Source organism: Styela clava, chromosome 11 (genome assembly GCF_964204865.1).
Source record: "Styela clava chromosome 11, kaStyClav1.hap1.2, whole genome shotgun sequence".
Classification (NCBI taxonomy): Eukaryota; Metazoa; Chordata; class Ascidiacea; order Stolidobranchia; family Styelidae; genus Styela; species Styela clava.
In genome coordinates this window covers 17987345-18004462 of record NC_135260.1, presented here as the reverse complement: position 1 = coordinate 18004462, position 17118 = coordinate 17987345, and the positions used below count along the sequence as shown (strand labels likewise).

Genomic DNA, 17118 nt, shown 5'->3' with positions numbered 1-17118 from the left:
TAGTCAGAAATTTGCTGCCGGCTTCTTTTCCGATTACTTTTTCCGAATTCGCTTGAATGGAAGTGCTAGTAATTCGAAGTCCATTTTCCCAGTAATCGTCTGTCAGAACCAATCGATAGGGAGATTTCATGACGCCAGTTTTAAAAAACAAATTTTCACACAAATATGTTGAGCTAAAAAGTGCCATATTTGAAACTTTTTACAAATGTGGAAAGTTATCTTGGTTGAGATGTTTTCGGTAAAAATTGACAAGATTCATTTCCAAATACTTTGCTGTCAAATCTGTCTTATTCTTGATTAGATTTAGACAAAATCAACTGATATGCTGGGACCAAAACTCATTCAGCTTCTGTAGGCTATCTCCTAACGGTAAAACTCTCCAAACTGCTTTCTGATTGCCTAACCTTCAATCATCTGTTTTTACTCATTTATTAGCGTCTGCACTTTGCCTAAATTGCTCACTGCTCAGCAAGTGACAGCTTTGTGAATCGCGTTGTTCGCTTCGCTGTTAAGCCATTGTAACGCCATAGCCATTGGCTTTGCAACACAAAGGGATTTAAATAGCTCATACGAATCAGACTAAGCTAAATTAAACACTCGTTTCGCGGGCCGCACACCATTCAAAATTGGCACTTCTCCACAGGCTGCACAACCCTGATGTAAGAGAAAGTAAATACTTCAATCACGTAATTTTATTTTTAGTATGATCGTTTTTTATAACATGAATCTAATCAGATAGAATCCTGAATATATAGAAAAATAAAAAGTATAAAACATGGAAGCATAATAATGATACAAATAGACGTAGTTATGAGCTACTAGAAGCAAATTTTGCAAGCGGCTCTTACTGCTATAAAGTTGGGTCTCCGGAAAAGTTACAATGAAACGTGCAACCTTACCATTACTCGGCTGACTGTCAGCTGTAGGGTAAATTCTGAAACTCGGTTAATTAACAGCAGAAGTATGGGATGCCAGAACAACACTAACAAACGAAGATTGGAAAGGAGTTATATTAGATAATGAACCGACAAATTCCCCATTTTAATGCTTTTCCCATTTTTCACCCTATGGCGATATTCGTACATTTAAAAATATTACAAAGTCAGTAAAAATAATGACATACAAGTATATATGGAATTGATTAGTAAGGTTTTAATGACTAATGTTGATAAAATATAAGAAACAATTATATCATACAAATATGATTAGAAAATTGAGACTGCATATAAACAAGTACTTTTTCTGTTTAACGCTTAAGTTTACAAATGCACTCTTTATAAAAGGATGCAATTTTAGATTAATTGAAAATATAATTAGACACCGCTTTTGGTTTTGAGTAAATTTTCAAGTAGACTACAGAAGAAATTATGACGTCAGAAAACATCGAATATTTCAAATTAAAGGTATTTGTTCAAAAATATTGATGAAAGTAACTTAGTTCAATACAGAAAAAAAAAATAACCAAAAGTTCCTTCATTCAGTATCACAGGTCCGTGAGATGCAAGCAACATTGGAATCCCTCAGACAGAAGTACGGTAGATAACAGTACATAAAAGTCGAACTTATCTTGAAACCAAATAAAGAGAAAACTAGAATAAAAGCAAACATTACACTTTATTTTTCTCAACCATCATCAAACTGCATTCTATTACACTCAGTAACACTGCGTAAACCTGAAATGGTCAGATTGCAATCATAAGAGACAGTAACAAATATAATATATCAATTTAGCATATAAAAGTGAAGAAATTGTAAAGAAAACATGGTGCTCTGCCAATGATAAAAAATTCAAACTTCTAAATATAGTTTCTGTAAGATACAGCGAAAACTGTTCTTGACACTGGATGGCTTATGTGTAATATAGTTTTGAACAGGTTAATAATCTTCAAACAGAAAGGGCTGAGTTTGATGTAAAATTGGTGGCTTTGCTTGAATCAAGAGACTTCGAACTAATAAACGTTAAAGAAATTCGAAGCAATCGTGATTTGAATGTTACAACAACTGTCATGTGAACAGGTATATCTAAAAATTAGTAGCAAGTTTGCCATAAAAAACAGAAGAAAATTTTTTGAAATAAACTTGCATCCTTGTTAACCCATGAAAATCTTTGCAAGTTCAACCTGTTTTTATGTAAAATTTGAGATGCAGATTGAAAAAGCCTGCGTTATCTACTAATTTCAATGTGATACATAGATCAATTTGATAAAAATATCTTAAATGGAACAAAGTCAATATTGCTGACATTGAGACTATTCTATTCCAGGTAAAGAATGCAACTAATCAATAAAATTTACAAAAATGGCTTATATTGAATTAATAAAACATTTCAAACAAAAACATTTGGCTTGACTAAGGCACTTTAACCTAAAAAGGCAAATATGGAATAAAGGTATATTTTTTATGATTATTGAAATTTGGATTGTCTGAATTTCTGAAAATTGTATAAAGCACTTGATTTAGCATATATTTATTTGTACAGTTTTAGCTGAATCCCTTACAAAACTATTCTCTCACGAACATAATTTTCCGGTATTAGTCCTTTGACTCCATCTAAAGTACCAATCAACCAGCCGGGCTCATCCGATTCCTTAACATCGTAAAGTACCTGATCAGGTACAAATGATAATTCGCTCTCATGCTCCGCTTCACAAGCATATAAGGTAATGAAAGTTCGTGGTCTTTTGGGGACAGCAGTGGGTGACGCAGGTATATCAACCTTCGAAATTCCTGAATTAGAAGGCGAGGTGGGACTGCTTGCGTTTGATGTCTTTATCAGTTCATCTCTTGAAGAAACAACAGTGGAGCGAGGCCTCGACTCTGACTGCATGGAAGCTTCCACGTAGCTGTTGCTCTTAAGGCTGCCGGGTTTTGGCCATAAGAAGGACATATCACGATCATCAGCTGAGTCTGGTTTTGAGGAAATAGCATTACTGGCTGTAACTGTCTTTTTATCATTAGGAGATGAAAATTTTTCCAACAATTTTTCGAAGTCTATAGAAGATGGCCGCTGACTAACATTATTGTGATTCTTCTCATGGTCGACAGAATGACTTCCCTGTAATGATGAATTAGAAATTAAAATATAAATAATAATTTTTGACTTCGCATATTAGCATATTTATCTATGGTTATCTCTGGCAACATATTGGCCTATGTTTACAATAAAGAGTGTTCAATGCTGTAGAGTTGGCAGAAAATAAAAGTCAACTTTCAAATAGTTTACTTTCTTCAATTAGGTTCTGCACCAATCTTAAAAATAACTATGAGAAATATATAAGACAAACAATTAAACCAGAAGACTTGTTTTGTGATCCCTACTAGAATTTAAAAAGAGGAATAACCACTTCCACAGGCAACTGGGATGCAGCGACACTCAATACTACAAAGTACACAGCATCATCATGTGATATCTACACACACACAACATAAGCTAAAAATCATAAGATTTCATTATTTACAGTTTGGTTGATATAAAAAAAAATATAAAAATGATGAATAATAAATCAAAAATTTGAACTTATTTAAAGATGTGCAAAATAATTTAAAAAAATAACATAATATGGGAAATTGCAAAGATTGGCAAAAAAAGCAACTTCAAACAAAAAACATAAAATGGATGAGGTCAAATGAAATGAAGTTACTGAAGTCTTACTGAGGGAAATTATTTCTCGACCTGCCATTTCAGGTTTCCTCTTCCCTGTACATGAAAACAAGAAATACCAATATCACGAAAACACATCATCGCAGTTCTGGAGAGAACATAACTATTTTGAAAAGCATCCTAGATTAGTAAACTTTTGGGTACAAATAATACACAAAGAGAAGTTCAAATCAAGAGTTAAATAAACTTTCTTCATTTCCGTAGTTCTGGGTTCTGTTTTTTTAGCTCACCATGTTGCTAGTGAGTAGAAATTTTTCAAAACAACCGTTTATGATATATTTTTAAGGCCAATTATTGACTATTCAAAACAGGAGTTGAAATATTCTCTTTCGTCTATATTCCAATATATTGCCATAATCCATTATAGCCAGGGCTATCGGTTAAATTCAGCTGTATTGTATTTTGCACTATCAATCCTATGATATCTGCATAACAAATGAAACTATTGTATCCAAAACAAAATCATTTCTCAATATCCATTAAAATTGCACTCATGCAACAGCACCTGGCATAACATTCCAACGTAAAAATTAATTGATAAAACAAAAAATATCATACTTGAATTGGAGGGGGTCTTCGTAAAACAACATTTTTCGGGGCAATGGGTGGTGGATGCATTTTCCTAACAGTTTGAATGAGAAGCTGTTGTTTTCTTTTTTGTACAGATGTTGAGTCAGGCAAGGCGGAATTGGAACGGTTGGCATTGTTTTGATTATAATTATACGTTGGATTTTTATTAGAATGTTCATTTAATAAGTGAGATCCTACACTTCCCATTGTCTTCTGAGCTCCCCGAGAACTTGTGGTTCTTTGTGGTGCTTTTCTGTCAATTTTCCATTCTTCTTTGGTTGTACGTTCTTCCTCAGAAGCATTACTCAGTAAATGTGTTTGATTTGAGTTACTTGGAGAAGATGATCTATTTATGGAAAAATGGTCCATGTCTAGATTAAGATCAAGCGGTGAGATTCTTCCAAATTCATCTGTGTTGTTGTCTGATGATGACAAACTTCCATCTTCATTATCTGAAAGTTAGAAATATATAATAAAGTATTGTACCGATTTAAGTTTTGCAACAGTTCAACATTGTATATTTAATTCTTTAATATGCTAAGTATTTAATTTTCAAATCGCAATGGGCGCAGATCATTCCTTCACACATTATAGATTTATATGTTTTAGTATGTGCTTGTCTAGAACTGTATTCATAATGTCGATGTCACAATTCTTAATAAAAAAAATTACCAGAAACTTTAGTACCAGCAATCCTTCTTTGTGAACGTGGACTCAGTGGTCTACCAGGAACACCTCGAATTGCATGACCTCGTTGAAACTTGGTGTTTGGATCCTGCTGTGATGTAGGATGTAATAAATCACCATCAATAATCGTCGCCTTCACCACAGTCCTTTGTCTTGGTCGACGACCCAGTCTTCAGAATGAAAATAATTATGTTATCATTTTTAAGGTTTATCATTAAGGTTTTTGGAAAACATGATAGTAGTAAGAACGAAAGATATGTTACTCCATTATAAATGTACTCATAGACAACTTTCTTTTTTTTTGGCTCGGCGATTGGCATATCATGCTAAACGTTAGGGTAAGGTTTGCCACTGCACCTCTGATTACCCTAGGTGGGTTTCCCTGTGGAATAATTATGGGCGAGAAGATTACTGGACTCCATGACGTTGAATGGTGGTTCATGTAACCACTGGGCCGTTACGCTTCTTCCACCATTAAGTCTGCGCATCTAAACAAACAAATGTCTAACACCGTACATGGCATGAACTGGAAACAGTACGAGAGGTCGTGGTAAGCCATATGATTAAGCCATCTTACCATGTTTCCTCTCCCCCGAGATAAATATAAAAATCCAAATCATAAAAACAGTTTATTAAACAAGATTCGACTTCCACATTCCAACAAATCATGACTGGTCTATCTATCCACTACCCGTTTATATTATTATTTAGGATTTTTGCCGCTTACCGCTTACATAAAGTGGACTTCATTTGCAAGACACGATTTTTTAAGAGCCATTCCAGCAGAAATTGACCGATAATTAGTAGGGTTCGCTAATGACGTAGTGCTGAAAACTAGTCTGTGTAATTTCGCAATAGGTTGAAGCCAATTATAGCAAATATGCTAGTTCTATTGGCGTTGAATTCGAAAAACACTGCAATGGTTTAAATGCTTACCAATATATTCAAATAATATCGTTTCACTATTAGGAATTACAGCAAAGTTAACAAATCAAGGTTAAAATATACTCGATCTCTGTGCCTGATATTGCTGTAACATTTTTTCAAGCGAAATACCGCCCACTATGCTATTTTTCTGTCTCAAATCATCTAGATTTTATACTTTATGCTGGCTTTGTCTGCTTTTCTGATTCTGTAACCAGTCCTTTTGTTATACTGTCGGCATGTATATATATAAATATAGACCAAATAAATATAGATATAAATGTGTCAAAGTTTTCATTTTTTTATCATTATCTGGTCTGTGACATTTCACCAAGCAATCATCATATATGTAATTCATTTATGTCAATAAATGTTTCCTCATGGATCTCCACTAATTGATGCCTTGTGTAAGTTGTGTTATAAATATTACATTGACCTTAATTGGGCAGCTTTGTTATTCCAGGCATTTTACTCCAAACAAGCCTATGAGCTGATGAGCATTCACTCTAATATGCATGCAACACTGCCTTGTAGCATAATAATGTGAAATGAAAAAATTCTGAATGCTGCTTCATCAATAGATCAATCCATTACTGGGTTTCCAAGTTCACCTGGTATCACTCTCTTGTCAAATTCACCAATTTGTACTGCCCAGCCGCTCAAGTTGCCACTTCTATCATGTATAATATATTGTATAACTGGTCTCCAGCGCTGCAAGACATTCAGCGTTATATTTAAGTTCAATTATTATCTATTACATAACATCTCCATTGCAAATCTCGTTCTCCTTGTTACCACTTTCATATTCACAGCTACTCAACTTTTCCCTGCACTCCAGTAATCAAATTTTTAACAGTACATGAATATATGGCTGATGAAAACATCGAATGCATAAATTATGCCAGTCCAAAGTTGGTTTATATGACAGTGGCACTTGATAACATCATACTTTGACTGAATATTATAACATACAGTAGAGACCAAAATAAAGTAGTGAAATCGGACTCTAGGATCAGTTCTTAAGCATAATTCAGACTGACATTACCGGTACACGTTCATTACCTAAAACATCATTGTTTGAATGGCTCACTGTCAGAGCTTCTTATGCTTAAGCATTTCCGTTTAATATTCAATAATGCTTCAATTTTTATGAAACTACGCGACGAGGAACTAGAATAAAATACCAAAAACTGAGGTTAACACACTATCGCGAATGTGCGATAAATACATGTTCCTACATGTACAACTGTGGTTGATTTTCGTTCGAGCGATTTTTAAAAAAGCATAAAACTAAGTCGACTTAAGCGTTAAAAATTTCTGAAAAAATATATAAAATCAAATTCATCAAAAAAAAATGCCAATTATCATGATAACCCACGCTTAACATTTCCTTACCTCATAGAAGGCCTACTATCCACTGTTGGCTTTGGACTAGCTAGTCTTCTTTCTTTGGTTGTTTGATCGTTGCTACTTCTGCCAAATATGGCAGCATAGTTTTCTATCAGTATTTCAACAATGATATTATTGAACTTGATTTCCATGATGGATTGGACAGTTTCCTGTTTATGATAAAATGAATGAGCATTTAATATTTCATCAAAAAACTAAATATATATATATATGCAGGTAATGAACAATGGACGTCAGATGAGTTTTTATTTTTTTTTCAATATAAGTTTCAGCAAAACTTCTTATCTTTGATGGCATTGATATGTACAGACTGATGTAAGCACAGATTCGGATACACCAATAAAAATAAATGCATACATATACATATTGAAACAAGATAAACGAGATATTTTCCCATTCCTATTTTCCCTCTCTATACAATTGAAATCTACTTTACAATTGTCAACATTAAAGATTTAGGAGCATATTTAAAATCTATCAGGTATGCTAAGCGTAACGTATGGAGATAATAGTTGCTTTGCGCTGTGCGAGATGTAGACAGAATATTGATCTATTTTTCAACATAACTGTTCTTATAGAGAGCAACACTAATTTCTTGTGCAAATTTATTCCGAGCAGGGTCATAAGCCATACAGTGTTTCAAAAGCCATATAGAGTTTCGAAATACAAAATAGCTTGGAGTGCTGATACATTAAAAATTAGGTAGAGTTATGTTGAGAAATAGGTAGCAATCATATATCAATAGGTTCTTAGTTTATTATTAGTGTAAATGTATATCTTGAATTGATATGGGCTTTTTCTCCCATGACATGATATAGGCTAGCAAGTTGGTAATCATTCAGCAAATAATGCAGACAGTAGAATCTGACTTTTGCTCGTAACACTGTTCATGAATGAGCTAGTCTGTATTTTTATCAAAACAAAGATCAGCAGAATGTTTTGTTTCATGGTGATATGACCTATAGTCCTAATAAACATTCGTCACAAAACCTCTGGGAAAGTTTTCTGCACAGGTGATGCATCATTGAAAATATACTGTACTTGGAAATAAGATAATAAAGACCTTTACAATCAATGCTCAATTCATTTGTACAACATCAAAATGAAATAAGTGGCCATGTGGTTTACTTAAATTTGTGTGCCTGTTAGTTTCCTTGTTTCGGCAAAGTTCATCGCACTGTTCGAAAGTTTCAAAACTGATAACAACGTTTGTCTTTCAACATTCATTCATGTCAGTATTTGGGCCTTATGATCATAGTGTGCATGAATTGGACATACAAATTACAAAGTAGGATAATGTATTTATCAGTTAACAATCATTGTAGTTACATACTAAGGAATAATATACCAGCAGTCAGTATAAATTGATTAACTTCACCCTAATGACAATCACTGCTATTTGACGAAGTGAAAAAAGTGCTCAATTTAGTGATGCTATTTACAACATATGAAATTGATCCGTGACACACTAGGACGTCAAAAAACCACTGATTTAAATAATAGTTGACTAAGGACTATAGGTTATTTTTATTCATCTGCAACAGAGTGAACTAAGGAACCAAATACTGTGTATTCACATTTCTGGATAACTACAGCATTTCTTGAAAATTTTCCTAAAAGCATACTGTGAAGTGAAAGCATACCAGTTTATGTGAAAGCAAAATCTATCAGAGAAAGGTTACCAGCAAACAGAAAGCGAAAATTCTAATTTTTTAATAAGACTTTAGCACCGGGACAGCAACAAGAAGTCTTTTACCAAAACTTGAAGAGAAAAATTTGATATTGCAAGTACTTCATACATCCCTAAAATAAGTTTTCTGTTATTGAGGTAGGCTATAATCGATTTAACAGTTTTCCCATCGGTAAAGGTTGGAAAATTGTCAAGAATATCTAAAAAAATCTAGAAAGCTTTGGTTTGAAACAAGAATAGGATTCTCAAAACTTAAACAGCGTGAAATACTACCCCCAGTTTACTGTCTTAAAATAGCTCAGGCGTGTGAACATGCACACTACACACTTTATGTGCTTTTCATATTCTCCACTTAGATTTATCTGTGGATGAATTCATGAATGCAACTCCCTCACTCATGCTGGAAATGAAGAATTTTACATATTCACTTGTCAGTATTTGGGATGGATGTTTATGCAATACTATAACTGCATAAGATATAACCACTAAAAATGTAAAAACATAACAAACAAAAACACATTGGGGTTTAATATAATTGTGGGCATTATGTTCAGTAGGTGCTCATATCAATAGCTTGATCATACAAGTTGACAAACCTGTTTAGGCCTCATCAATGTTGGACCGAAGCACACTCCAATATTCTGTACTGTCATTTTACTTTCTTCCCATCTTGCAGCAACTTTTTGCAAATGTCTGATCAGCATTTCAAGTATATGTTGGCTGTCTGAAGATAACTTTGCAACCAGGCTAATCACTCTGTTCAAATGAAAAATTGGACAGGAGTTAAGATTTGCTGCTAGTAACTATACTAACTAACATGTGGTTGTGGTTATGCCGATCCACATGTATATTAGGGAAGCGCCAGGTTTTCCTGATTAAGATCAGGGCTTTGAAATGAAAAATTTATGGTACTCCCGTAGTATGTAGTACCGAATTTATAACTGGGACCCTCATCTGATCATATTCAACTTGCAATGGCTTATTGGTGGCTTATTGAATAGATGCTTGAATTTTAATAATTACAGAGAACAGACAGGAATCATGTTGTGTCAATTCGTGGAAATTTTTGGGAAAGGTGGCAAACCAAATGTTCACGTAATACACAATACAATGCATGTGTAAAAGTTGATAAGAAATACTGTAATGAGATGTCAAACTTTAGTTAATAGTAAGATTTCTCTCAAAAAGCAATGTCATGGACATGCAAAGGCTCATTAAAGAGCAATGTTAAGTTGCAAGGAGCTCAAAATTTTTCAACACTGCAGATCAAATTAATGTCAGAAGAGAACCACAGTCACATCAGTGAGTAGTCCTTTCCTTCAAGGTAATTTTTAATTGAGCCTACATAACTATAGTGAAAAATGCCTTAATTATTCAGCCTTTTACCTATTCAGTCGTTCATCTGGATCTTCATGTTTAGCTGCAGCAATAAACTCTTCATGCAGATTGAACGTCATAATAGGCTCCGGTAAATTGCGGAAAAAGCTTTTCAATGCACTTGTTAAAGTATTCAATTCCCATTCAATTTCATCTTTGTAATTAAGACTAAGAAATTAAAAACAAATTACTAATAATAGCAGAGTCAATTATATTTGCAGCTCTACTACCAACTATTTTGAAAATTGATCTCGGTAAATAATTTTTTTTGTCTCTTAGTATCTCTTGACCTCTCAACACAAGCAAATAATTATCGGAAAAATGTCAGCAGCTGCTACCGTACTTGATATGGCACTTGAAGCGGTAAGGCCAACACTGCCAAAGAAACAATTGGTGAAAAGAAATTTCATAAAGAAGAGGTTCTAATAGAAGAAAACTATTGGTGTAGAAATATTTTTGACAGCTAGACACTAATCCCAATCTTGGCCGCAATTTATTTTGTATTACCCAGTATTTGTGCAATTTTTATTTTTATGCACTTTTAATTGTTTCAAGATACCTACTCTCCGTAAGACTGGGGATCCATGACTATCTGTAAAAGTCTATCGACTTTCGATGAGACTCCGACAAGTCTATATATTCCTTCTGCATTGACACCTCGACGTTCTATTTCCTCAATGACATCTTTGACAAACTTAATGCTTGTTTCATTCAAGTCAAATTCTTCAGGTTTCTTGTATTCCTGGAATCATAATTATTATGATAGTTCAGACAAAACACATGAAACAGCCATATTGTGACAATGAGTCAAAGTATATTAACTAGAAATTAAGCTATTTATCCATAGTATACCACAGCTCCTATTAACATAAATATACCATCATCTTTCTAGGAGGATGTTGGCTGATTATTTTGAAAGTAGCAATACAAAGTTTGCATGCTATTTTGAAGATGTACCGTACTTATATTCCTTGCTTTAAGCATACTGAATCTTAAAAACAGTCAAAAGTAGTGACAACAATTTCTCAGCCTGTTACCTTAGCAGTTATATAGTTTGGCTCTCTTCCATCCATAACAGCAAGCCATTTCTTTCTATCATTGGTTGACGTTGCTTGCAATGTTAAAGTCGCTTGTTTTCCAGTGCTATCCTATATTTAAAATAATTTATATAAATACATCTTTAAATCATTGTATGAAATATAAGAGAGAATATTAGTTAAATATTACGTTTTTAAAAACTTTTCAAATTTGAATATTTTTGGCAACAGCAAAAATAATTCGATAGAAAACATAATAGCCTAGCCTATGTGATTTTAAAAGAAGTGTTTATTAGTGTTTTTCAAAGATCTGATGAAGATTTTTAGTTCTCATGGAAATTGATGTGCTCTGTCATCTACAAAGCAATCTCATTATTTGAAAATACCCGACTGCAACATTTCTAATGCTAAATATATTTACTTACCTCAACTTCGATATCAAAACAAAATCTTTTGTCAATAGAATCAGTTATTCTTCGCACACAAGATAAAACAATAAGTGGATCGACTGCAACTGCAACACTACCATGGTGATTGATAGATCTCGTAGATGCATTTGAACTTGACGATGATGATTGATTGAAGGGAGGTAACATTTGAAACAATTTGTTTTCTTTTGTGTACATACAGAAGTAACGCGACCATTTAGAAGAACCAGGGAACCTGCAAATTATGACACCTTGTTACCAAAGTATGTGTATAGAGTAGCCTATATAAAGTTTTAAATCATAAATCATGACATGAAATATACTACAAATGAAAAAACAGAGTTTATCTATATTAGCATGAATTGTTAGTACTGGTACATAAAAGGCACCACTATTTTGAGATGATTCAATACCTGAGTAACAAATTTTTTATTATTCAGTGTTATTGAGAGTTATTAATTGGAATTCTTTAATTAAGAGTCTAAAGCTAACGAGCTTCACAAAGGAAAATAGGCGTCAAAAGAATGAGCATACACGTACGCCAAAAAAATATTCACATGCGCTCCAGAATTATGTGTACCAATATGGAGGTAACTAATTTTGTTCGCCTATTTTACATCAAGTTGTGTAAAAGATCTGAAACCTATGGGCAGGGGGTATATTGACTTGGCTAAGACCGGCAGTCCCGAACTTGTAATTGAACAAAAATAAGGAAAATCGAGCAAAAATATGGCCTAATCCCAACCTGGTACACATAATACGGGAGTACCTATTCACACACTAAGGAATTCTGACCTTGATCCCAATGCATTTTTTTCCAACAACAAAAGATATCCAGCTCTTGCCCATCTCTGCCCAATCACTCTGTGAGGAGATGAGTTTCCACCAGCATTTTTCATGCTTGAGTTAGGATTATCCATCATTTTTCTCATCAGGCTTTGAGTCTTATTTCGAGTTCCATCATATTGTGATCTTGTACTGACCAATCTCATCTGAGAAAAACAATTTTTACAAATGATTACCGATACCATTTGATAATTAATGAATAACATCATCTAATCATTTATAACAATATTAGATATATTAAATTTAATGCCATATGAAAATGATACCATTCTATTGCAAGAAATGTTATGTTTCCAATTCTCGTCAGTCGTCAACAAACATCAATCAAAATGACTGTTCTCAAACAAAGGCAATAATTCAATTAATAAGGGATCTTATCTTGCAGACATCAAATATATGAAATTAAAACATGAATTACACTAATATTCTAGGGCAGGGTGGTCCAAACTGCAGCCCGCCGACACATTCCATGCGGCCCGCAGAACAATTTTACCGTACACTACTACACCATTGGCAGATATTTGTATTTATTAGCAGAACAATTTTGGTTGATTTTTGAACTATTCCAACTGAGAATAGTCCTTTTTAGAATAGAATAGAATACCACGATAATTCTCATGAAGCAATTTTAAAATAACTGAAGGCTTTATATAGCTTACTCAAAGGATCACTTTTGGGTTTTCTTGCGGCCCTTAAACCTCGCAACCATGGACCACCCTGTTCTAGGGATTTGATAAAAATCAAACAAGTCACACACACACATGGAAATGATGTTCTAAAGTTTCATAATACTATATCCTAAATCATATCTATAATATACCCAGAGATTATTTACAACCATACAATAAGGCAATATTCAAATTATTTAATATTGTAAATCAACAATTCATTCTGCTTTTGAATGTAAGAAAAAACTGAAAGAGAAGTTGTAAACCATTATAAATAGACCTTTATTTATTGGACAGTGCCTTTAGCAAGTAGGTAAAGCCAAACTTGAGAAACAGAACTTTTTAAATTTGTACAAATATTTGAACATTGATGCTCAAACATATAAAATATAGATACTTAGTTTCTTAACATACTACCATTTTACTCCCAATGGCCAATTTTGGATATATACACGATTTTAAAACAAGATAAAAAGTTTTACTCTTATTTGCCCGAGGCACACAACAAACTATAAGATCAAATTCGATAACAGTGATTATATTGCAAATGCAACCTGTATAATATGTTCAATTCAGATACATCAAACTTCCAGAAAACTTTCATACAAAGCATACACTATACTTGTATTTTCTAATAAAACAAATAAAAATTCAAGAGCCTCCCATGTTTCACACAAGCATTATGTAATATTCAAGTCAAAAAGAATTTATATTACATGATTATTTTCTTCATGTATGAAATAGCAAAGATACACACACTGCATTATCACCCCCCTATAATGTATTAGCCAAAAATCTGTATTTCAATAGGAAAACAAGCAAGATATTATAGATTGTAAAACATACCTGAATATCATTCATATATTCCTTGCAATCGAAGGCAGTTTCGTGAGTTTGATGAAAAAAATTGAAGTAAACCTGAAAGTTGAAATCAGAATAAACTTGTCTGGAAAACTACTGTATATAAATAGAATCAATTCTTAGGTTACCGAATTAAATATCAGCTTGAATAGACAAATTCAGAAAAAAACTTAAAATAAAATCAAAATATGTCAGTGAAGACTACTTCTGATAATGGGCAAAGGGCACTTACCTGCATGAACATGAGTAAATGTTCAACAAATTCAAATTTTTTTCGTTCCTGAACTTCTTGCAATTTATAAACATAGTTGAGAGAGGAAGAGTGGAAATTTTTCTTTTGAATTCCAAGTTCATTGTCAGATTCCTACAATAAAAATTTAAACTTCAGTCCGATATATACAAATAAAAGTGAGTTTTTTAGATTGACTCACATCAAAAATATACTTTACATACAATGATAACACAGTGTGATTCAATATTGTCAAGTCAATACAAAGCTTTTCAATAGTTATTCGAGATGAATATGAAATTTGTTGAGTTGAATCATAAAAACAACATCCTAATTTATTATTTTTGTCAAGCTTTGTATTCTCTATGAGATAATTGGTGTTGTTCAACAACTTCCTGGCAATATTAAAACTGCAATCCTATCAAATTTGTGTACATTTCCATTGCACTTGCACATAATATTTTATCACTGGTTGAACTTTGAACTGCTTTATTATATCAGCTGCTGTTTAAATAAAATTGTTATATTTTCGACAAATATTTGAATATAATGAGAACCCCAACACAAAATCTAACATGACAGAATCAATTTAATTTAAATTGAAAATTTGTTTTAGAGCTTTTAATTTTTATTATAAGACTATAAAATTTTCATATCTAATTTTAAAAATGACTCACTGATAATAAATTTTCCTTTTTCTTGTGAGACAATCCCAATGTCTGTTCCATTTGTTTATAGTATCTTTCACTAGCTTTGTCAAAACCTTTTTTGGCGTCTCTATATCCATGGATATGTTCCTTTCGAAACCTGGGACAGGAATAAACAATTGTAACTTTCCCAAATAAGAAAAAAGGAAGTGATCTCACTAAACAGATTCGAAGTGGGTAAACGTTTCTCCTAAAATTATGAATAGAATCATTAGAATGACAGTGAATAGCTCAAATACATACAATTTCGTAAATTGAGACAAATTTTCTGATATGGAAAATGAATCCTCGCATGAATTTGAAAAGCTGTCCATAATGACTTATTTACATAGTGCAGAGCCTTATTCGAAGAAAATCAAATCACATGAAAGTAAAATACAAAGAAAATTGCTCACTTTTCAAGTGGTTGTATTAACTGTAATTCAGATCTTTCAATTGTTCTCGTCCATTCCTCCTCTATTTCCTCAAGCATCATTCCAAACTCTTTCAAAGAGCCAGCTGAAATGGAAAGTGAAAATTAGCTCAACTATAGGCCAAAAGTACATTAAAACTTATTCACCCAGTATAGACTTATGATCGTTCTTTGCAATTTGCAACACTCACCCATCCAACTATCATAATTATGATCCGAACTCAAACTGAAGCAAATTTTAAACTAAAGCGAAATCATCCCACATGCAGAAGAGTGCTTGATAAATTTTGGTGAAAATAATCGCTACATAAAGTATCATTAAAGTGATAGAACTTAAATAATAAACTCTGTGAATCATACTAGAGACAATATTAGTAGTATGATAATAGTTTATTCAAATATTTGATCAACCAGCGAATATAATGTGCAAAGAAATTCACACCTTAAGAATATAGTTATAGTCAATTGTATTAGTTTGTTTGAATTATAATCAACACACCAATTCCACGTTCCGTATCTGTCAAGTTTTCTCCAATGATTTCAAACTGAAATTTTTTCAGTCTTTCACTGAATGCCTGCATTGTTTCTCCTTGTTTACGTGAGGCCTGCAACATGGCCTTCGCATCCTGGAAAAGATTAATTTTAGCTTATTTAAATTTTAATTACCGGTAGTTAATAACTTGTAGTCGCATAAACTGGGGGAAGAATATTTGCTATATAATATTAGAAGTGCCAATATGTAGTGTACTAGGCTTGGGCATTGTGTACTGAACTGCAAGTCCTTTCTCCTTGTTTACTTTCTACTGCGGATCGGTATGTGTCAGTTGCCACAAGGATGCTCGAACAAGATAGTATATAAAGATAAATATGAATAACATAATTTCTTCCCACGAAATAGCAAGTTTATTTATGAGCTTTCGTTAGATCATGGTCTAACGAAGACTCATAAATAAACATACTGTTCCATGAAAAGAGATTAGGTTATTCATATGAAATATTAATTGACAAAATGTAAAATGACTCTGTTTTTATAAACAAATTTTTTGCACTATAGTATGTGCATTAATATACATATAAGTATCAACAGTGGAGTTATAGAAAAGGAGAGCTATCAAAAGAATTAAAATTCACCTTGATTAAAGACTTTATTTGTGAATTTGTCCTTTCCAATTCATCTTCGTATTCTTTTATGCTTTGACGAAACCAAGGAGAATCAAGAAAACATTCAGAAAATTCCAATGGATGAAGAACCATCTTGTTTTCCAAGATTTCAAAATCAGTTTTGCATTTATAAGTCTATTATTTTTAATCTGCAGAACTGTATATTCAATAATTGTTATGTTAGAAAGCTCAAAGACACAAACTCCAGGCCTATTACCGGCTCCCACATGAGATATCCAGACAATATATTTTGAATAAAATTCGGTATTGATTCGGTAATTTCACAGTATAATTATCTGAAATTGTTGCTTTGAATGCAGACTATCAAAGTTACTGCTTTCTTAATAAGAACATTTTGCCTGTATGTGCAGTATTTATTAAATAAAAAAAACAGAATAGACAGCATAGAGAAATTGCAAACAACAGGAGTTATTTAGATACAGATGACTA

General features: G+C 32.8%; 1 protein-coding gene across 3 annotated transcripts; it reads right to left on the bottom strand.

Moving 5' to 3' along the window:
* Positions 1-674: 674 nt before the first annotated feature.
* On the bottom strand, positions 675-16843 carry LOC120347752 (rho GTPase-activating protein 26-like). Of its 3 annotated transcripts, XM_039417829.2 has the most exons (17): positions 16639-16843; positions 16007-16133; positions 15491-15593; positions 15066-15195; positions 14392-14523; positions 14145-14216; positions 12580-12776; positions 11782-12019; positions 11357-11467; positions 10883-11061; positions 10329-10487; positions 9539-9698; positions 7238-7401; positions 4904-5088; positions 4220-4683; positions 3653-3697; positions 2915-3055 (listed from the first exon to the last, which is right to left on the bottom strand). In XM_039417829.2, exons 1-16 carry the CDS (start codon positions 16759-16761, stop codon positions 3662-3664), a joined length of 2580 nt encoding a protein of 859 aa, XP_039273763.1. In that variant the 5' UTR covers positions 16762-16843; the 3' UTR covers positions 2915-3055; positions 3653-3661. The 3 variants fall into 3 exon arrangements, with proteins under 3 accessions (XP_039273761.1, XP_039273762.1, XP_039273763.1); XM_039417827.2 differs by lacking the exon at positions 3653-3697 and having other exon boundaries at positions 675-3055; XM_039417828.2 differs by lacking the exon at positions 3653-3697 and having other exon boundaries at positions 675-3055; positions 4919-5088.
* Between the last annotated feature and the right edge of the window lie 275 nt (positions 16844-17118).